This window comes from Excalfactoria chinensis, chromosome 2 (genome assembly GCF_039878825.1).
Source record: "Excalfactoria chinensis isolate bCotChi1 chromosome 2, bCotChi1.hap2, whole genome shotgun sequence".
Lineage (NCBI taxonomy): Eukaryota > Metazoa > Chordata > Aves > Galliformes > Phasianidae > Excalfactoria > Excalfactoria chinensis.
This window is the reverse complement of record NC_092826.1, coordinates 120,120,876-120,143,224: the sequence shown is the minus strand read 5'-3', so window position 1 is coordinate 120,143,224 and position 22,349 is coordinate 120,120,876. Positions and strand designations below refer to the sequence as shown.

General features: G+C 46.3%; 1 protein-coding gene across 1 annotated transcript in view; it reads right to left on the bottom strand.

Moving 5' to 3' along the window:
• Window positions 1-20,046, bottom strand: part of CDK6 (cyclin dependent kinase 6) — a 132,864-nt gene extending 112,818 nt beyond the window's left edge. Inside the window, exons 1-2 of the mRNA XM_072328405.1 lie at window positions 19,878-20,046; window positions 17,862-18,335 (exon numbers count right to left, since the gene is read on the bottom strand). Of these exons, the coding sequence (XP_072184506.1) occupies window positions 17,862-18,094 (233 nt within the window). The 5' untranslated portion in view covers window positions 18,095-18,335; window positions 19,878-20,046. The remainder of the gene's footprint in view (window positions 1-17,861; window positions 18,336-19,877) is intronic.
• Between the last annotated feature and the right edge of the window lie 2,303 nt (window positions 20,047-22,349).

Below are 22,349 nucleotides of genomic sequence, written 5' to 3'. Positions count from 1 at the left end.
CTGTGCATAGATTCAGTAGAACTAATTGTGCTGCACTGCTCAAAATGTCCTGATAACAGATCAGATATATCCACTCATTTCCAACACGAGCATGATGGGTAAGGTGGCACACACAGTTGCCACGTATGGCTATAGATCAGGTGAATATTCAAAAGGTTTGTCAATTTCAAAACACATTTGTCCTGTGTTAGCTTAAAAGAGACTAAAATAGAGAGACAGTTAGTGCTGCATTTTGGCTATACTTGTTTGAAGTAGTGACTTTGACACCAGAGCTGTTCCCAAGAAGGCTGTGTACTGCAGTGCACTGTTAGCTAAAGAGAAAGGGAATTCCTCCATTTACTTCAGCAAGACCTGAGAAGGAGCACAGTGAACACAAGTGACCTCCGCTGGCACTGCCACATTTCCTGTCACCACCAACGTGTCAGGAACCATCTCACCACCTGCATAAAGCAAGCAGCACTATTCAACTATTTCCAAAAGTCAAAAGACGGTGGCATTTGCTCACACAGGTAAGAAAAATGAACAGGATTTTGTCTAATATTTTGGGAGGCATTCAGCTACAAGGTATGCAGGACATCTAAATCAACTGAAAATAGCTGTATTGGCTATCCATCATCAGACGGCTCCAGGTGGTTCAAGTGACATCCCCCTCCATGAGCAGCCCAGCTGAGCCTATGGAGCTCTCTCCTCAGCTCTCCTAGAAGACGTACAGCACACATAATGGGGTTCTTCAGGGGTCTGGTGGCCAGCCTGAATGGAACACATTGAACTCTGCGTATTCCAGTGAAAGAAGTGGGTTGGTAGAACAACTTGGGAGAGAAGGGGGCGAAGTTTCTCCCTGTTTGCCATGGAAGACACCCACATGACTAATTCAGACCAGACACTTGAATTCAACTGAATTTAGGAGGTGTGACTCTTTCACAGGAGGACTTCATTAGAGTGACTTGGTGAGATTCCACGTTACGTTCAATTGATCATACAGATATTTACAAATATTTATTTTCAAGAGGAACTTAATAGAAAATAAGAGAGATGTTTGCAGTGCTGTTTTTCAACATCTTCAACCGACTCACACAAGCCTCACAGACAAGGATCAGTCCTAAAAAGCTCTGTATACAAGAGCCTTTACCTAAGCCTCATGAAGTTAGTAGATGTATTTAACTTGCTTGGCATGAGTTCAGAATTTCCTTTAATTTGAAAGGGAGTTTCACCTGTGAAAAAACTTGCAGGGTTGAGTTTAATATTCATGTTGTACAGAAAAGAAACAAATGGGACCAATAAATCCTCAATAGAAATTTTACAAGATTTTTCTGGCTTAATAAATTTAGCCAGGAGGCAATTGCTCTTAAACACTGGCTACATAAAAAGGGATCCTCGTTTCCATTAGCATGCAAATTCCTTACACATTTCATCAGCATTTAAGACACTGCATCTTACTAGCTTTTTAAAAGTGGGATTCGTGGATACTTTGCTCCTCAGAGCCGTCTGCATCCTGCTCTGTTCACACGCAGGCATTCACACGCGGCCATACAGGCTCCTTGGTTGTCATGCCATTGCTCCTAACAAGCTGCCTTATTTTAAAATTAATTCATAGCACGTGCAAAGAAAACTACAATGTCTATTGCTGTAAGATTCCCAGGTGCTTTCACCCTTCAGTTCGTCAGGTAGTTGGCTAATAAACATGTTTCCTCTTTTTGCATCCAGTTTACGTGATCCTGTGAGCCAGTCATTTATGGATTAATGCACGCTGGGCAAAGTATTCTACAGAACGTGCAGCTTTTAAAGTATTTCCTTTAAGCTCTTGCACACATATGTAAAAGAAAACAAATTAAAGATTATTTGCAGAGTTTGGCAATAAAAATGAGGTGTTAGTAGCATTTTGAGCTGGCAATAAATTTTATTTGACTGTTTTATTACTTTGGGGCAAAAGCAGCTATTTCTTTTGGGGTGTCTTTTAGCAGCATGAGATTAGGGTTTACACTTCAATGCATGGAGAGCTTTTGAAATAAATTCAGTGTTTTGTAAATGGTGGTGTACATGAGATGTGAATTCATGACAAAACTATATTCTGGATGTTTTGCAACAACATGACTTTCACATTTCTGAAAGGAATGAGCAAGCTATAATAAATCTTGCAAAACAAGGTCTGGTTCCCAGAGCGCTAAAACATTTCTACATTTAGGCAGATGAAAACAAGGTACATCCACTCAATGTCTGCGAGCAAACAGCTTGCTCGGCACCGGCCCCTGGCCCGTGTCAGCTGGGCTGAGCGTAATGGCCGGGGCTCAGCAGCGCTAACATGGCCCCGCAGCTCCCAGCTGGCTTGGCGCACAGGCACGGCAAGTAGGCATCTGCGGGAAGGAGGCAGGGCTGCCTCACATCTGCTCGGGAACGCTGCGTGGACTTGAATCTAGTGGACGCAGATTACTTATGATCTTTACAAAACAAGCCAGTGTCAGAGCTGCCGAGCCTTCATTTATCCGTTCGGGTCTGTCCTGCTCTACTGCAGTCCCTACATGATCTGCCCTTTTCCACTTAAGAAAAATACTGGGGTGGATGGAAATTATTCTGACCCTTTCCAGCCCCTCTAAGAATTGCTTTATTCATATAATTATTTTTACTCCAAAGTAAGTCAAGAGACAGTAAGCAGATATCGAGAGAAGGATGGTTGAGGGAGGAACTTCCTGATCCTCATTATTTACCAAATCCATCCCCAAACCTCACCATCCAATTTACCTCCTTTCTCAGAATCAGCACAGAAACTTGAAACACAGCTAATGGTGTGGAGCCTTGCCACAGGTGAGCAGACCAGTACCCTTACATGCCATACTGGGCCCCCAGCATAGTCTACAATAGCCTTTTCTAGTCTTGCTCAGCTTGCCCATTCCACGGACAAGATGTATATATTTTAATTCCCATCCCTATCTAACAGAAGCAACTACATAATTATCATTTCAGGACTTCATCCTTTGTCTCTGTTTAATAGTCTTCTGTCTCCCTCTTAGCTCTTATTTAAACGTACAATTTATCTTTTATTTCAATAAGCAGTCAAGGAAAAGCCAAATTTTCATGCTGTGAAATGTAGCCAGCCATAGAAGACATCAATTTTCATGTATAGTCTTTTCATGAGTTTTCATGGTTAGTGCACCACAGCTTTACAATTATGCTGCCACTGGACTACAGCTCACATTAATTGCCATACCATGCAACTTCTGTGTGTGGGGGTGAACACTCAGCAGTGGTAGTGGTCTATAAAGCCTAACACCTTTTCACCCATATACAACTGAATAGCAACAGGTAAAAGATAAGATTCCACACTCAACGAATCCAGAACACTTAAACTGAATAGATACATGGAATACATCAAGGAAAAGCACAGTGTTAGCAAGAATATGGCTGCATTCACTGTAAGGGGAAAAAAGACATTGTGCAAGTGTCAAGATAAATGAACAAATTTCAGATCCAACGTCCCAGATCACAAGAGAAGCTAGGCCTTTTGGGCAATCACATTTATTAATCCCTGGACTTATGTCCAGAATGCCACTTCTCAATGCTTTTCCATTAGTTCTCCAATCTCTAAACCGCACAAATATAGGGTTGGAAGCCTGAGACTGATAGCGTACATTAATAAGCACCCACACCAAATACTTATGAGGATGCACACACATCTCAGGCCACTGGGCACTTCCCACCACCCCATTCCCAGTGCAGAGTTACGGCTGCAGAGCTTTTCCTTGTGGCACATGTTAGTTCAAGAGCCTCGCCGTCACCTCAGGTCTCCGCAGCACTGGGATATTTGTGAAATAAAACTCCTCAGTTATTCCAGGAAGTTGACCCCGACCATTTTACACAGGATATTAAATAGACCCCAGCTGTCTCCACTTAGAAGTGACTTAGTTTGTATTTTTATAAAGGTCCATTCAGCTGCTTTCTGAGCTATCACAGAATTGATATGACTTTCTGGGAAGAAAATTCAACATTTCTGGTTTACCTACTGCTCATGCAGGCATTTCTTGGGCACAAAACATCACAGCTGGAATTGATGTGTCCTGGAATAAAAATCTTTTTCTGAACTATGAAAATATTTCACTGAGAAATAGCTGCCTCTTAAGACCATTTGGAAGAAATACACACAGGAGAGAGTTTTTGTTGCTAAATCCAAGAAGACACAGCAGCCTTCTTTTCCATGAATGGCTCTGTACAGCATATGGCTCCTGACGTAGGCGCAGTGCATTCTCCCTGCTCTCCCTCCAGAAGGCAGAGGGGTGACACAGATTTAGATTTTCCAAAGCCCTGAACAAGAGCACTTTTTTAGGCTTGTGAGAAAGACAGTGATCAAAGTATTAGAAAAGCCACGATAATCGAGTCCATTCAGCAAATTGTAATTAACCTATTTCAAAAGCTCAACAGTCTTTTTACGGAGAGCCTCCGTAGCTGAAAAGATAACATCGCAATAGTTCTGTATAAAGGACACGTTCTGAGATGAATGAGTTCTGGAACAGAGTAAATAAAGCAATTTAAAGACAGTGTTTTCAGGCTTGAAAGCTGAGCGATCAAAGTGGCGTAAATGTACAAGATTCTAAAACATAACCAGAGGGTCAATATTGATACACATAATCCCACCACCAAAATATTCCCTGAAACCTTAAAAATGTATTTGTGGCGTGCACAACAAGAAAAAAGCCATCTGTTTCAAAAATGAGCTCTGCTGCTTTTCAATATTGCCATCCCCTGCTCAGCTGCTTGCTGGAGTGGGCTGTGCCCCAGTTAGGTTAAGCCATTACATGTTTACTCTCTGGACACTGCCTGGGCTCCTTGCCACTCACATCAGGCTTTATAACTTTTTATTTTCACTTTCCAGAATGCATTTCACAAAATCTACTATTTTATTGTGCTTAGGAGTGAGACTGCCCTTTAGTTCCAAGTTTCAATACTCGATGTCATGCAACTTCTTAAAAACAATCAGATCTTGAGATAATTTTTTGTCTGGCTTGCCCTCATCCCCTTAACATTTTTCTCCTTTAACTTTGAAAAAGAAAACTATTCAACCACTTGTGAGGCTCAGATTTAAAACTAGCTGCAGTTCCACATGTCTAAAGATCCTCATTCATGTTACTAACTAATAATTCTGAGCCTCCTGGCATAAATGCAGGAAAATGCTGAAATGTTCTTGTTTTTTCTTTTGCACATATACACACATACGTAATTACACATATCCAAACAGCTCAACACAACAGTTTGCTCATAAGACAATCACACTGTCTTAGGAGCTCAGTAATAAAAAAGCCCAGTGATTCAAGCTACAGAAGAACTGGCTCTGACAAGCACTTGGTATAAAGCATTTTCACCCAGTAAAATAATGTAGCAGCACCATCTGTTAACACAGTAGGTTGGTTTGAATTTTGCAGACTATTACCTAGCAATGTAGGATGGCATGCTTTGAGCTTATGGAAGAGCAAACAAACAAACTTAACATTCCAAAAGAATTATTTCAAGCAATAAAGGTATAATATCACTGCTTTCTAAAGAGTCCAGGACTTGGCAAGTCAGCATGCAACATGGGTGAGATACCAGAATTCTTCAGCTATTTGCAACTGTACAACCATGCAACTTTCTCAAAAGGAATTAAGAGACAATTATGAAGGAAAAAAATGAGTAACATCCAAACGCTATCAGCAGTGAGATAATTAGCCTGCTTTGTGGCAAATCCTTTACTAGACCAGTATGACAGAGAGAAGGGAAATGAGAAGAAATGAGAAGGAAAAACAACATCTGAGAAGTCTTTGAAAGGTGCCATAAGTCTCTCGTGGGCTGAGTTACTCCAACACACCACTACAACTATGTTTTCTCCTGTAAGAGATTAACTGACAGCATTTGACCAAAATGGCTTCTGCTGGAGCTTCAAGCTGTGTGCAAGGTGAGCAGGCAGTGATGACCCGTCCCAGCTACAACCTGCTCCCTTTAGCGCTCTGATGCCAAGTTCAAACTAGAAGCAGGCAGTCTGAATTCAGGACATTTTACAGAAACCCAGCCTCTACTATTGGAAGTGCATCCCTTTTGCTAACTGATGAAAAAGCAAAGCCTTATGAACAATTCATATACTGAACTTTGGGAAAAAAATAAAAAAGGCATCTATAATACTGAGTTCTTAATTCTCTCTTAATTTCTAGTGCTAATGCTTTCTGCTTTCCTCCTTCAGACTTATAAAGCCGTAACAGCTGGTCTGTATCTCACTGAGGGTCTGCAGGCTCCTACTGGGTGTCCGCTCTGACGGAGCCACCCCAACTCTCCCTGCAGTGAACAGGGATGGGTGTTTCCAGGGGGCAAATCATGGTGCCTACCAGGACAGGTGTGGATACTGAGTGAGATGAGTTACTCCCAGAAAGCACATTCTCACTCACTATGGAGAGAATCCACAAGACTAGGTTGGACTGTGCGTATTTGGATGATTAAAGCTACATGGCAGCTCAGAATTCTTATCTTACATTCCTTGTTGTTGTTGGTTGGTTGGTTTGGTTTGATTTTTACATGTGGCTCTGTATACCTTCTGTACCTCCGTCATGATACACTGGAGCAGAGCCATGAAAGGAATGGAGAAAGCTAAGTACCTGCCTTAGATATAACCCAAAGAGGTATATATATACTTAAAGCATCCAACCAGCACCCAGAAGAGGCTACAGATCCAAAGACATAGCTAGAATTTCCAGTGGATGGACAGAGTATACCTGGGGCAAGGCAGATGTCCTAACTGACAGTATGTGCTGCTACAGATCTCTGTTTAAGTACCTGCCATGTAAAATCCAGCCATTTCTATGCCTTTTCCACAGTGGTTCCATTTTTGCTTAATTCCTGTTACTTATCCTCTCATTTCTAAAGTCTATTGGTACTACAGCAAGTCTGGGAAACACCTCAATCCCCAAAACACCACATTTAATTATTATGTCCCCACCAACTTTCTGTCTCTATTAACGAATTTTTTAAACCACCCATCAGAAGTTACTTCCAACACTGCAGAGGGGGCTCTCTTCCAGAAACAGCTGCAGCCACTGAAGGCGTCTGCTAATTTTGGCTTTAAACCTTGTCCTGTTTGTCCACTTTACTATGAAAAGAGGTTCTAGAGGATGGAAGAATATTTATGGCTGCCCAGGGAGGTTGTGGATGCCCCGTCCCTGGAGGAGTTCAAGGCCAGGCTGGATGGAGCCCTGGGCAACCTGTTCTAGTAAACATGGAAGTTTGGTGGCCCTGCCAGGCAGGGGGTTGGAACTTCATGATCACTGAGGTCCCTTCCAACCCGGGCCATTCTGTGATCTGTTATTTCCTCTTACTATTTCCTCTTACTCTGCAGGACTTAAGCTCTGTTTCTGCAGCACGGCCTCATCTGCGCTCAACTTCAGGTAAGTGACAACTAGGCAGTCTTTGAAGCACTGTTTTTTTTCAATAGAAATCAGAATATCCTCCTATTGGGTTGGGACGTTCCAGTGTAATTGCAAGAGACTCATCAGCGCCATTCACCTGTCTAGGTTTTATCCTTCATTTCCAGTCAGATGGGTTACCTGACTCTTCTGTGCAACTCTCAGCTATTCCTGCTGCTGTTCTGCTGAGCTATTTCATCTCTCCTGCAGTTAAACTCCAAATTCTTGAAGTCTGTGTCTTTTCAGTACTATATAAAGCTTTGCTTCCATTTAACTGAGACGTTATAGATGTTCTAATCTCATGTAAAAAAGTAAAAATATCTTGATTTCTGGAGAAACAAAATGAACAAGAGGCAGCACAGAGGCAAGCAATGCCAGCTAACCCTCTCCCTATTTTAAATGAAATTACAAAGCTCAATGCAGTGTGATGGAAGGGATTCAGCACAATGAAGAAACACAGGTGCTCAGTTCTCATGAAGCACTGCCTTGCTCAGGCCCTTCCAAGAATGACACGCCAATGAGACTCTTAATATCTATTTTCAGACCACAGCCACTGATTCAGCCCCATCTTGCTATGAATATTATTGCTTGGATCAAAAGTTGTTGCTCAGCAGTTTATACAAAGCGGAGACAAACAGTAAGGCAACAAACTGATTAGAGATGTCTAAGAGGAAACCGCAAAGACTGGTGGGTAGGCCTATCTCCATTAGTGATCTAGAGGGTTATCTAAGGATAAACAACGCACTAATTAAAATTGCAGATGCTGCTCAACCCCTGTGTCATAAAGATGACAAATGCAAACAAAGTGTGGTGGTAGATAAAATTAGCAAAACGAGATGCAACTCATAACCTATTTCCTAGCTGAGAAAAATAACGCAAGTCTTTAACTTTCACTGTCCGGAAGAAACCTGGAAATCCAAATTAATTGTTCCAGTGCTGTGCTGGTGAATAGCAAGTGAGACCCAAATGTTCATTCAAATGTACAGCAGATACAGAACTGCAGATATGGGAACATTCCCTCTTGAAGTAAGGAGATGTTCACAGCACCTAAATGAGCGTATCTGTGATGGAACCTGGAGTTCTAGGCTGAGCACAGTGTTGTATTAATTGCTTGAGACAGGAATCAAATATTTCAGAGGGTACATACAAGGGCAGAGAGGAATTATCTGCAGTGCTACGACGGAACGGAACTGGGACGAGTGACACAGATCAAGAGAAACTCTGAGTCCATAATAGTGAAAAGCCTCCTAATGCAACAACTGGTTTTACATCCCAGAGCACTTCGGTAAAATCCCTAGTTGTGACGTGTAAAATCTGAACGGTAACATCTCAGTGTGCGTGCATGGTGGGACACCTCTGCACAAATTCTTTGTCCTAATATGTTTTTGTTCATCTTAATATGAAGAACTTATTATTTCAACAACCAGAGCTGGTATAAACCACTGCAGCTTTATGAACTTCAGCTTCACCAACAGAATGTCAAGCCTTAGACTTGCAACTGCATTTCTCATCAGCTGGAAGATGTGGATGAAATCACCCCATCACTGCTGAACATTAGGCTCCTCATGCAGACCCCCAGTTCACTGTACACTTTGCTTTTCTGAGCATAACACAGGTATCTCTCAGGACAGGCTGAGAGCTAGAGCTCTTCAGCCTGGAGAAGAGAAGGCTGTGAGGTGATCTCATAGTGGCCTTACAGTATCTAAAGGGGAGCTACAGGAAAGAAGTGGACGGATTCTTTAGCAGGGTCTGTTGTGACAAAACAAGGGGAAATGGCTCCAAGCTCAAAGAAGGTAGATTTAGGTTGGATGTGAGGAAAAAATCTTAAGAGTGAGGGTGGCAAGGCACTGGAACAGGCTGCCTGGTGTTGTCATTGCTGCCCCATCCCCAGAGACTTTTAAGGAGAGGCTGGATCAGGCCCTGGGCAACTTGATCTAGTTGTGATGTCCCTGTTCACAGTGCAGCGGAGATGGACTAGATGGCCCTCAGTGGCCTCTCCCAACTCTAACCATTCTATGATTTTACAATACTGTGATTCTAATAGCCTGAAGATTTTCCTTGAACTGTACGTTTCTAATGATTCTATGATTAAGATGTTCCATATACGATGATGTACTACTGCAAAATCAGAGCACTTGAAGTTTATAATCCTCATTTCTGGAGAACGCCATTCACCCAGCAATAATTTATTGAAGGGCTATCATTTATTATGAACCACACTGAGATTCTACACAGCCACAAGGGTTTTTCTAGGAAAAGGCTGTGATCACCAGGGAGAGCAACTGGTAAGCAAAAATCATATGTAACGGCTAATATTGTTAACCTGAAGAATCTCATTTAATCTCTAATGTGCAACACACATACAAAAATAATTGAAAAAATTAAAAAATAAAATAAAAATCTCAGTGTATTTTTATAACAAGAGTAGAAAACCAAAACCAGAGGGACAGGCTGGGGAAACCTGACGAACAAGCACCAGAATTAATACAACTCAGCTATCAGAAATTCACCATGTTGCCATTTACATGTTGGATTTTATCATCAATCTACTCAAAATACCCACAACATTTTAAGTTTTCTGTGCATAAAAAAAAATTCATATCCTATATCTGTTTTCAGTGTCACATCTCCTTTAATAAACGTGTGATGATGCATTTAGCCAGCTGCGCATTGCCCATTTTTTGTAGAAACATTCACCACTCCTTGTCATTATAGGTATACATTCAATGCAATATTCACTGGCTGAACAGCCCCCCCGGCTCAGGGGAAGGGGCAGAGTGGGCAGAGTCCTCTGGGGTTGTTTCATTTCAGCATTGGCTGTGCATCCAAGCTGGTGCTCCCCCGAACATCTGAGTGCTGCCAGTACATTCCCAGCTCCTACTGCCAAGTTAAAATGAAAACGGTCTTAGTTCAGAAATGATTGAGGTGGTTTGCTCTAATCAAATTAAACCAGCCAAATGTTCTTTTCAAAGGTAACTGTCTACTCTGCAGCTGTATGCAAAATACCACATCAAATGTGAAAAAAAATAATGATAGAATTCTGTCCTTACAGTAGAGCGCTGGCTCCACAGATGAAGAGAAACAAAAGCATCAGTGCAGCTCGGAATTACATTCACAGAAAGCTCCTAGAAATATGCCCACTTGAGAAACAGCGAACAAAGTACTGAAATGCCCAGTTTATAATTAATTGATTTCATCAGGGAGAAGGAAATTCTCAAGAATTGTTAAGCAGCAACAGACACCTTGGGTTCTTTCTCATCGTGCCCACCCCTCAAACAGATATTAAATGCGGTAGCCAAAATTTCACGAGAGAAAAAAAAACAGCACATAGACTTTTCCATCCTATTTCTCACTTCCTTTCTCTGTCTCTATCACAACATGTAACATTTAGCGCTGACTAATGTTGCAAAAGCCCAAACTTGACAGGTTTCACTTAAACTCAGCATGATTCACCTGCGTTAACTTTTGAGTTTTCTATCACTGAATATGGGAAATTCCTGCAAAGACAAATTCATACCTGAGTGATTTTTATTTTGCCTTGCTAAGAAAAGGACAATTACCTGCTAATGACAAGCAGAATGGTATCAGTATCTACTAACAAATGCTTTTAAGACGGTATGCAACGTTTTGCTAAGTTGGTAAATTGTTCTCTAGGTGTGTCATGGGAAATCTACCCCAAGGCAACTCTACCACTATCAGCAAGTTTCTACCACTATTCCAGCACACCCTTTATTTAGGTATCTGAAATCACCACCTGGTCCTAGAATTACACGAGATGCTTCACAGTGTAAAGATTCATCTTCCTCAACAACCTTAAAAATGTATCTAAAGCATCATTTAACAGAGTTTCTGATTACTTATAAAGCACCTTCTTCCATCTGCCTCCAGAAAGCTGATTCTAAAAGGATCAGAGGAGTATTTTCTTGCCAACACCTCCCAAGGATGCAGCACATTTTCCAAGCATTTGGTAAATAAATAAATAGGAACATTAATGCAATAGTTGGGATGCAACAGGTATTTAGAAAGCTACGGTATTTAGAAAGTCAACCGTCACATTTCCACTCTTTGATGACCTTCTCACCAAACCCCTCCCAAACGAAGGTTTCCCACATAAAAATGTCAAAGCACATTATGTTGTAACCCTTGGGAAATTCCAAAGCCACTCGTTCATCAGTAGCTTCATAGTTTAAAGGTGCAGCTGTTCAATAATCGTGCACTTGCAGTTTAAAACATTTTTTTAGAGTATATGAAAAATATCCAAGGAACTGATTCGGTAGGAGAAATGAAGGTCTTGAGTTAAAAAAAAGAAGCAACTTATTCACAAATTTATAAGGGCACGATTACCTTCCGATCATGTGCTGGATTATTAAGAATCCACTCATTCCGCAAAAAAAGAGAACAACCACATTTCACACATGGAGTAAAACCCATGACTTGTGTTCTTATGTATATTGTCCCAGTCACTGCTTTGTCTCTGAACCCTGTCTAGGAAAGCTTTTGAATATTCAGTGCATATTTTCTATTTGGTTATGTACATCCATATCTGCTAAGCTTCAAACAACTGCTTAAACCCCACTGAGGGTACCTGAGTGACTCCTTCCACACCTTGCTAAGTCACAGCTTCTCTCCTTCAGCCACCTGGGAAGAACGCACTGCTGGCACCCTCTGCTCTGTGCTCTGGGGTATCATGAAGCAAACCTGAGCCCCAAATAACCAGCCCCATTGCCTGTTGTCACTGATGCTGAACTCCATATCCCACTGCAGCACCCAAGGGAAGGACGCCTGCTGTGGGCAGCGGCAGGCTGGGCTGTGCCCTTACGAGCTGCTTCTTATCCTGGGCAGCACCTAGCAAAAGCAGATCTCTCCAAGAACATCAAGAACACAACTGACCACAGATTTAGAGAAGGGAGGGAGCTCTGTACATGATCTAAAATGACTAATGTTCACTCACGCAAAGACTGGAAACGTGTTTTTTATAAAAAGCGCAGATTCAGAGTTAGACAAAATACTTTTTGAAGAAAGCTTGTACTCACTCCAGAGACTGTTTAAAAGGCTCTTCCACATTCAACCCTTCCTTCCTGACGTACTCTTATCTTGTCCCGTATCTGCCAGACCGTGCATTCAAACTAAATCATCACATCCATTACTAATAAACAATGCATATGGACAGGAAGAATATAACATATTTTCCCTTATTCTGGGTAATGCAGTGTTGCAAGCAGATGATGAGAGGCTAGAGTTCACGTCCAGCCATTACACAGCAGCCAATTTAAGAATCTTCTCCAGACCCAACCTACAGCCCAGCCCCTCTCAGCACCGACCACACCGCTCCCCTCGCTCTCCTGCAGACCAATGCCCTTTCTCCAGGTCAAAGCCCTTCTCCAGTGCCTTCGTAGTGGCTCCCAGCTGTGGCAGGATAGCAAAGAGGATCTCCTCAGGCTCCCCAGCCTGGAAGTTCCTCCCTCTCACCAAAACATTCCCCATCTTCTAATTTTGCCTTGAAGACCATCTTGTTTGTGTTAGCCTGAAGCTGACTCTGAGGCTCATTCAGTTTTTCCTTCCCATTACTCATCCACCTCTGTTGAGACTAATCTGCCACATTAATTCCTTTAACCTTGGCAATTTTGAAGTTTCCAGTTCAGTTTCTTCTGCTTCACCCCATCTCTACATCTCATCTCACTCTTTCAGCACGCAAGATAATCCCCGTACCCGGCAACGTGAAAGTACCCACTCCTGGAGCCTGTCAGTTGCGTATGAGTGGTGCTACACAAAAATAAATCGTATTGCATGCCACTGATCTGTAGGAATGATGTCATACCCTAAAAGTTTAACATTAGCTTGGCAGAAAAAGGAAGTAAGGAAGGAAGCAGAATTCACTGGAGAGAAACACCCTCTGAAATAGAAATGTTTCACTTAACAGGATGGAACGTCTCACTGATTTTGAGAACATCACTCTTTAAACATCTGAACAGCACAGTTAAAAAGTCAGCAGCCAGTATCAGCACTGCCACAAACTGACAAAGAGAAACAAAATTAGCTACTGCATTTTGAAACTCCTCTCCCACTGTAAGTTCCCATAGGACTTCAGTTGGACAAACTGAACAAGCAAAACAAATGCAAGTTCAAACTACCTTCCAAAAGCTTTGCTTTATATTGGTGACTTATTTCAGACTCTGACTGCTCTCTGCATTGAGTAAAACGGGGAATTTTAAGATGCTGTTATGAAAAAGGTACCTCCTATCTCAGCGTAACACAATTTTAAGGACCAAGCCATTGGAGTGTACGTCTGGGAGCTTGGAGCAGTCGAGTGCAGGTCTTTGTGCCTGGGCACACAGGGATGGGGCAGTCAAGTGTCATCCAGGGGATGCAGCTGATAAGCTCCACAGTGCCCTTAAGTCTAACCCAAAAGATAAGAGCATTGGATTGCAAATATTAGGAAAAAGCATCATGATGGAGTTGTGTTACCACAAAGCCAACAGTGTCATTTTAATTTCCCTGAATGTAAAGTAACACTCAACTCCGAATATGGGATAATTGCCCCATTACTTGCAATTACTGGGTTTCCCACACATTTATCCACGTACCAAAAACATCTGAAGAATGGAGTTATGCTTCCAGCTGGGCACATCACTCTGTTGAACAGAAGTCGATTACCTGCGCCACCTATTACCCTTTCTTAACAGGAAGGAGAGAAATAAGACCTTAAGTTCCTTACTAGATGGTAATTATGACCCCGAGCAGCTAGATTTCTGACACTTTAACATAATGGACCAGATTAGATTATAATAGATTACATTTGATAGAACTTTGATTGTTTTAAAGTAGAAGGCTCATTAGCCCACAGAAATAGTAAAGCAGATTTATCCTCCCTCCCCCCGCAAAAAAGAAAAGAGAGCCAGGAAGCAAAAAAATACAGCTTTGCAGGTATGCTGTATTTGCTCACGGTTTAACACTGTTAAATGTATTTATCCACATATGTATGTTAGAAATCAAGCACAGCAGGAATTACAGTATTCTGCCTTGCGTATCATCTTCCTAGGACGCAAATTCACAGTCTGACGGATGATTAACATTAGGGGGAAATTATCCATCTGATTATCAGCAGGAGAGATACAAAACGAACACAATATGCTGCTGAATTTAGCAATATAATCACAGGAAAAAAGTTACAGATATACTACAGCAGGGAATACTCCCAGTTTTACACACAGGAATTTCCTGAATCTAATATGTCATTTATTCCTGGCAAGGTCTGTCCTTTGTCTACATATATTTCATTTCTTCCCACAACGAACAGCACCGAGCTACATAAGTGCTGGACCAATTTTAGCCAGATTTAACTACTGTAAACAGGAAAGCTTGAATAAAGCATTACGTTTTATCTGAAAGGTGAGCACTGTAACCATCCTCCTGTTACTAAGGACATTTCATAGCCTACAATGTTCCTCACTTTAAAACAATCCACATTGCTATTTACTCTTGAAAATTGGTTATTTTTTGCGGGTTATTTACCCTCCATGGAAGTAAATGGAATAGTGTAAGGTGTCCTGATGAGGGGGCCTTATTACAAGGCCAAATATGATCAGGACAATATTTAAGGACAAAGCAATCATCCTTTTTACTGCATTTTTTCCCATGCCTTTCTGTATCCTATTTTTGTTAGCCTTACTAAAGTTTTGGTAGGCCTTAATCCCTTTACAACTAACAACTCAAGGACTTCCACTACCATCACTGTTCTGCTGAAGATCAGACTTTGCTTCTCACCCCGCACCTCTTTTTGCCATACCCTGCTCCCAGCTCTTACCTAATTTTACCTACTGCAGTAAAAGCAGCCGTGCTGTGAGGCGTGGTGCGAAGGTGGAAACAAGGCGCTTGGACAGAAGGGACACGAAAGAAACCCTCACATAATTAGCAAGAAGTAGCATGGAAAAACATGATAAGTGTTTTGTTTAAAATTATTCTGTGCTATTTAGTCATTTCTGCTTTATGGAGAACATGGAAGAACATTCTTCCGCCCCCAGTGCCAAGCATTAGGAACCAGTTTTGGCACCAGGCATTCCTCAGGATTTTAAAGAAGGGAATCTAGGCCCACCAGGCCAACACTGGGCTGCAGGAGCTCTGCTGGCCCTGCATTGAGGCTCAACAGCAAAACCATGCAGCTACATCTCCACTAAGCAATTATCAGGGATTCTCCTTCCCATACTGCTCTTCACATTCCACACCTCTTCATGCAGATGGGACAGCCTTGGGTTGAGCTCCTTACAGTGCTCAGGGCCGGCCCAAGCCTATGCATCGAGTCCGGCACAACATGACACAGCTTGTGGCTTCTGCCGTTGCGTCAGCTGATGCAGAGTACTATCATCATGCCTGCCCAGCAGCACAGATCAAACACAGCTCGACTCTTGGTATTTGTCTGAATCTTGACTCATAGAATGACTATCAGTTTGTACCGAACAACTCATGGACCACACGCCTTTACTCACAGCTGACGGATTTGATGTGATATTTGCACTGCTCACTCATTTCTCTCAGGCTACTTGCCTGTAACATTCAGAAAATAGACGTTCCCTTCACAAAATGTCCGGCTTCAAATATTAGTGTGGCTGTCCCAGCACTCTGAACACACCGTACCTCCTACTCCAGTACTTAGACAATGCGTTTGCCATTATTTTTATTTACTAATCTGGCCATGATTTAAGTATTTCCAAATAGTCTTTCATTACACAGCTACATTTCCAACCACTCCAAAGCGCCACTTACACCTACATCTGCTCTACTGATTAGAAATGTGCACAACAGAGGTTACTTCTAAAAAGCATTTCTCTTGTTTCAGGAGAGACGGTACTTGAAATGGCTCTCATGTTCTGATCTCTGAATTAGAAAGCACGTCAAAATATCTTTTACTTCATATGGAAAGATCTCGGTGATAAGATCAAGTTCACAAGCATTCTTTAATCATTCCCAAAGAAGGCTTACGATTTTCAAAATGCACCAATATCTAAACTTGGGCATCTAAATCCACGTGTAATCTCTGACATTACTGGATTCAACAGATTTTAATTACTCTCGATTATTGCCAAGAAAGGCCTTTGCGTGCACCAGTCCAGCTGATTCATTGACCAAAGACGTAACGCTGCCCACACTAACATACCTCCATCTTTGTGGTCTTTGTAACCAAGCAATCTGGCATTACCAGGTGCCTGTCAGAATAATGGTTACTATATTGAGCAAATGGTGGATCTTCCTGATCAGCACTGGCAAAGTGTGAGCTTCAGCATGCATCCCACTGGATATACCAAGGAGACCTACAACATCCTACTGTGCCCCACTCCAAGCAGTACTTCATTGAACATTCTCTGCCTGTTCAGTTTGCTCAGAAATGAGACTGTTCTATTACACTGCCTTGAGATGAAAGACAACTAACATATTTCTAGCTATTGGCTTTCGTATTTTAATTATTCCCTTTCCTACCTTTCCTGCTCCACTTACTACCATAAAAGCCCTCATCTCAGCCCCTAAGACAAACATGGTGACCACAGCTACAAGCCAATCTGACAGCTACCTGTCACCACAGCATCTCTATTCCTCCAGGACCCAGAGAGGCTTGGCACTAATGAAGTATGGAACATTTCCCTTTTACTGTGTAATACGTGAGTAAAATAATACAAATAGCAGGAAATATTCCTATCGATGCAGTGTCATCTGCAAGATGATACACCCGAGGATCTCAAAGCAAAGCACACTTTTTCAAGTCTATTCAAATGAAGATGCTCGCTAGCCAGCCTCAGCGTGGGGAACCTGCCCAAGAACAGAGCTCATTCACTCAGAGCTTACGCTACCAACACAACAGCCAGGAAACCTGGAGCCACTGCCACCATGATGAAAGCGAGGCCTGCACTCATTCTGCTGCACTCTTGGTAGCACCACCAGCCCCTCCTGGGGAATTTACCAACAAGCCGTACTCACAGGGCCTGTAAAGTTCAGTCTTAGGCATCTCCTCCTCTTTAACACAATAATCTGCAAACATTAATAAAAGCATCTAAAGAAGCAAAATGCATATCCCACTAATGTTACAACCGTGATCTATGAACAGACGTTAAGATATCAGCTGCAGCTGTCAGAGCTAATACCTGCGACAAAGGGAGTCCTTGGGTTTTCATTCCCTCTCACGCCCGAGGAAATGGTGTGTATGGGGCTCCTTGCCATCCACCCCAGCACTGCCGTCACACGCCTATGCCTCTGGAGATGGGTGTTTGTGTGTGTGGGAGGCAGCACGGGGATGAGGTGAGCTCTGGCACAGCCCCGCGGCCTGCCGAAACCTCAAACCACACTCCATGTGCACAGAGGAGCTCTCGCTCTACCCACAAAGCCCATCGGTGAGCCGGCCCTCCACGCGCCCAAACCTGCTCGCCCAGCACGCGCAGCACAGAGCAGGCCCCGCTGCCTCACCTGACCACGTTGGGGTGCTCGAAGGTCTCCAGGTGCCTCAGGACGGCCACCTCCCGGATGGTGGACAGCGGCATGCCCTCCTCGCTGGTCTGCACCCGCACCCGCTTCAGCGCCACGAAGCGGCCGCCATTCTTCAGGTCGCGGGCCTTGAACACCTTCCCGTAGGCTCCCTCGCCGATCTCAGCCACGCACTCATACTGCTGGTCGGCCAGGTTGGTGCCGTCCTTGTCCATGCTGCCGCCGCTCCGCTTCCCCCTGGGATCCAGAGCACCTCACGGCAGCTCTCGTCTCTGCTCGCTCCTGAAGCTGGCACCTCACTGCGGGTCAGCCACACGCCGGTACCTCTGCCTGAGGGGCAGCAGAAACCCCTCGGCCTCCTGCTCTGCTGCGCCGGCCCCGGTGAACCTCCGCTGGCGGTCACCAGAAATGATCATACAGCCTTTGGGAGCATGGTCTGTGTGAAGGCAGCTAGATCTGGAGGAGAGACCAAGCAAGAGTGAGCAGTCAGAACACGGTGCCATTGTGCTCCACATCACGTTGTTACTCTGCGCGGCTTAAAACTGAGAAAATGATGCTAGCACAGCAGATAGCTGCACGCACAAAGGAAGATGCAAACCAGAGGCTGCCGGGCAGCGTCGCTGCACAGCTGACACAACCTGGGTCATCACGGCAACGTGCCCAGGCTGCAGCACAGCCAGAACGACCACATGGTTGGGCTTCCCCCAGGCAATGGGGTTTTTCTGAGAAATGGGCAGAGTGTGACTCTGAAGGACGTGGGTGGTATCCTCCATTAGATAGAAGAATGCCTACACTCGTGGGACAGGAAAGTATGGCAGGTTCCTCGGGCATCAGTCACATGGTGGAGTCCCTGAAACACATCGCATGCTGTACAGCCAGTGCTCACGTGCAAATGGCAGCACTGAGGGGCTCCGGCTTGGAGCTACTCTACCCTGTGCTGTGCATTGCAGGAATACAAGAATGCACGTTCCTGCCTCGTGGAGATCTGTGCATATATATTCACACATATCTATACCGTAAGACAATCGTATGTTTCTGAGCACCGTTTGCTAGAGCAAAGACGCATGCCCCTTAGCAGCCTAATGATCAAGTATGGGCCCCGGCTGCAGCGCTGCGGCTGCAGGACACGAGCGTGGCGCCCAGCTGACCGCAGCGGGACGGACGCCGGGTGCAAGCCGTGCTCCGGAGCAGCGTCTGCCATGCACGGCGTGGGGCTGGGCGCTGAAGCGCTTCCCCCTGCGCCCGGATTCACCCCCCACCGCCACGCCACGGCCACGAGCAAACGCCGCTCACGGCAGCGGCACGGCAGCCCTCTCCTTTCCTCCTCGCCCATTCATTACCGACGGACCGACACGGTGACCTCGGGGGCTGCAGCCCCCTGTACGCCGCGCTAGCACGAAGTCTCCCGATAGCTCAGCGGAGATCACCCGACGGCACCTACGGCCGCCGCTCACGCCTCCCAGCTCCGCGAGAGAAGCGCCCCGAGGCGGCCCCGCTCCCCCCCCCCCCCCCCGCCGTGGGGACACCTGCCCGCGCCCCGCACGCAGCCCCGCGCCCCCGGTCCGGCGGAAGGGCGCCCCCCGGCGGCGGGAGGCGCGTCGCGCGTGTGCGTGGCGGCGTTCCGGCGGGCGGCGGGCCTGGCCCCGCGCGGCCGCGCTGCCGCCGCCGTCGCCGGCCGCCTTCCCCCGGGGCTGGCGGGGAGCCGGGCCCCCCGCTCGACACCGCGCCGCCCCGCACGCGGCGGGGGCACGCGGAGATCCGCCGGCCGCTCGGGGCCTCGGAGGGCCCTCCCGCCGCCCCCCCGCACGCCGCGCTGACCCCGGTCCGGCCGCGCGTGGGCTCGGGGCCGCGGCCGCGCGCCGCACATGGGTTCCCCGCGTTACCTGGTGCGCGCCGCGGCCGCCCGCTCCGCCGGCGGCTCCCCAAATAACCCTCAGTCCTTGGGGGGGGGGGGGGGGGGGGTTGGGAGGGAGGGGGTGAGTCCTCCCTAAAACAAACCTCCCATTGAGCGAGGCGGGGTGGAGAGCCGGCCGGGGTCTGCCCCTTCACATGGCGATGTCTCCGGCAGGTCCCGGCCGCCCGGGCCACACAGGTAGCTGCTCCGCCGCCCGGCCGCCCCCGGCCCGCATCCCGCCGCTGCCCCTCGGCGCGGGAGGCAGCTCCCGCTCGGCCCCGGCCCGCGCCTCCCACCCTCCCCCCCCCACCCCCCCCCTTTCCCCGCCGCCCGGGGAAAAGGAAAATCGCGGCCCCCGGGGAGCGCCGCCGCCGCCGCCGCTGCTGCGAGGCGTCCGCAGCCCCGCGGCCGCAGCCCGCCCCGGAGCGGCCCCGCTGCCCGCCCGCCCCGCTCCGCTCCGCCGGCCCCGCTCAGCCCGGCGGCGGCGGCAGCGCGCTCGCTGCTTTTCTGTGTTGGTTTTTTTTTTTCCTCCCCTCTCCTCAAGCTTTTTTCCCTTTCTCTCCCTGCTTTCCCACGCTGGCTGAATGTGACTTGACCCCGTTTCAAAAAAGTTTGACATAGTGCTTCAACATTTCCGCATTCCTCCCCGACTACAAAGGCTGCAGCCGCCTCCTTCTGCTTTCTGTCTCTGCTCTCTGTCTTCACACTCAATGAAATCCTTCATCTGCCCCTGCCAAGCCGCCCGCATACCGCAAGGGTCGCGGCGAGCGGCGCGGCTCGGCGCGGCCCGAACGCCCCGGGGGGTCCCGGCGCGGTGCGGTGCGGTGCGGCCGCCCCGAGCAGCGCGGCGTGCGGGGCGCTGGAAATCACCGTGCCGGGCGCTGGGCTTTTTCCTCCCCGGGAAATAACCTCCTTTTTTTTTTCCCCCTCCCCAGAAAATCACTTTGTTTTTTTCCTCCCCCCTCTTTCTCCCTCCTCCCCCCCCCCCCCCTTTTTTTTTTTTTTCCCTCATATTTCCCCCCATTTTTTCTTTTTTTCTTCTTTTTCCCCTCTCCCCCCTTTTCTATTCACATGGCACCCATCCATGCACGATGCTTTGGGGAACCACCAAGAAACTCCGTTTTGCTGAAGTAACCCCCCCAGCAGCAAAGAGCTCACAACCCCACCGTGTTCCTTACGTCTCTGGCACCTGCAAATCGTACTAAAATGCACCACAGGAAAAGAAACGGCAACACTTCACCAATGTGCTCCATCTCCTTGGGGCAGCGCACACGTGGGGAGCCTCATTGCCAGCTCTGTGCCTTCCAACACACGGCACGGCCCAGGGGTGGCTCCGGGGGCAGCCCTTGTCAGGGCTGAACTGGGAGAAAGCGGATCCAGATCTCCTTTAAATGGGAAATGTGATTTAACTAAGTGGGTTTCTAACTCAGAAAGCGTGTGCTGTATGTATGGCATCACACGCTGTATGATTTCCAGAAACTAAATATTTATATATAGATAGATCTAATACAGTACAAACAAAAAGAATTCCTATCAGAAAGAAGCATGTAATTACTCCATCTGGATTTGCAGCGCTACCAACCGTCTATACAACCCTATAGCTTGAACAAAGCTTGTGTTCCAGGCTCCAGAACTCAGCACAGCTCCACGTGCCCTTCCAGTTCCATGGGGCTCAGCAGCAGCTCCCAGGCTGCAGTGAGAAGCGGGGCAGCTCTGCTTTCTCCTGGGGCGAGGGGAGCAGGTCCCACTGAGCTGGCAGGGAGTACCACGCAGATGTCTGCTGCTGACCACGCGTGCTTTGCAAGAGTTTCACGCTCACGGCGTGTTTTGTTTAAAAGCACAGAAATTCTGCAAACACCATAACGTTTCCACGTGAAAGTATCGAAGATGATGGGAAAAATCCCATCCCATTGCAAGGCTGTAGGCGCTGCAGCACCTCGTCTGTTTCCTTGTTTGGTTCTATTGCTGGTTTTCTTCAAAGCATCCTTCTGTGAGAAGGGAGTGTGGAGCTCTGTGTGCCCTGTTTGGGATGAACATCCTACAGCCCTTGGCATCCCTGGGCCCAGCTGTGCTGCTGGCTGTTCTGTTACCACTGCTGCTCACACAAACTCAGCCTTCTGCCCCATAACCTCCCTGTATCAGGGGCTGCACCTGTGGTGGTCTTCCTCTTTAGAAGCATTGCGTCTGCACTGCTATGTGGGGAAGCCGATAGAGATTGCTGTGAGATGACAGCGCTCCTTCAGTCAAACCACGTGAATTTCCAACACAGAGCAGTGGGACACTCAGCGTGGTCTGATACAAAGATTTCTTTTCAGAATGCGGCCCCTGTTCTTCCCCTTTCCTCCCACCTGAAGGTCAGTAATACACCTCTGTGTCCCTGAGGACGGGGTTCAATGGAGCCACAGAAAACCCTCAGACTGACCTCAAACCATTTTCTCAGTCTTTACGTGAGACTTGGGGGATTTTGGAAGGAATTTCCAAACACGACTAAATACCCACATGAAACCAAATGGATACTACAAAGAATTTGTCACAGAGGCTGAAATTACTGAAACAAACTGTCAGGATGCTTAGAA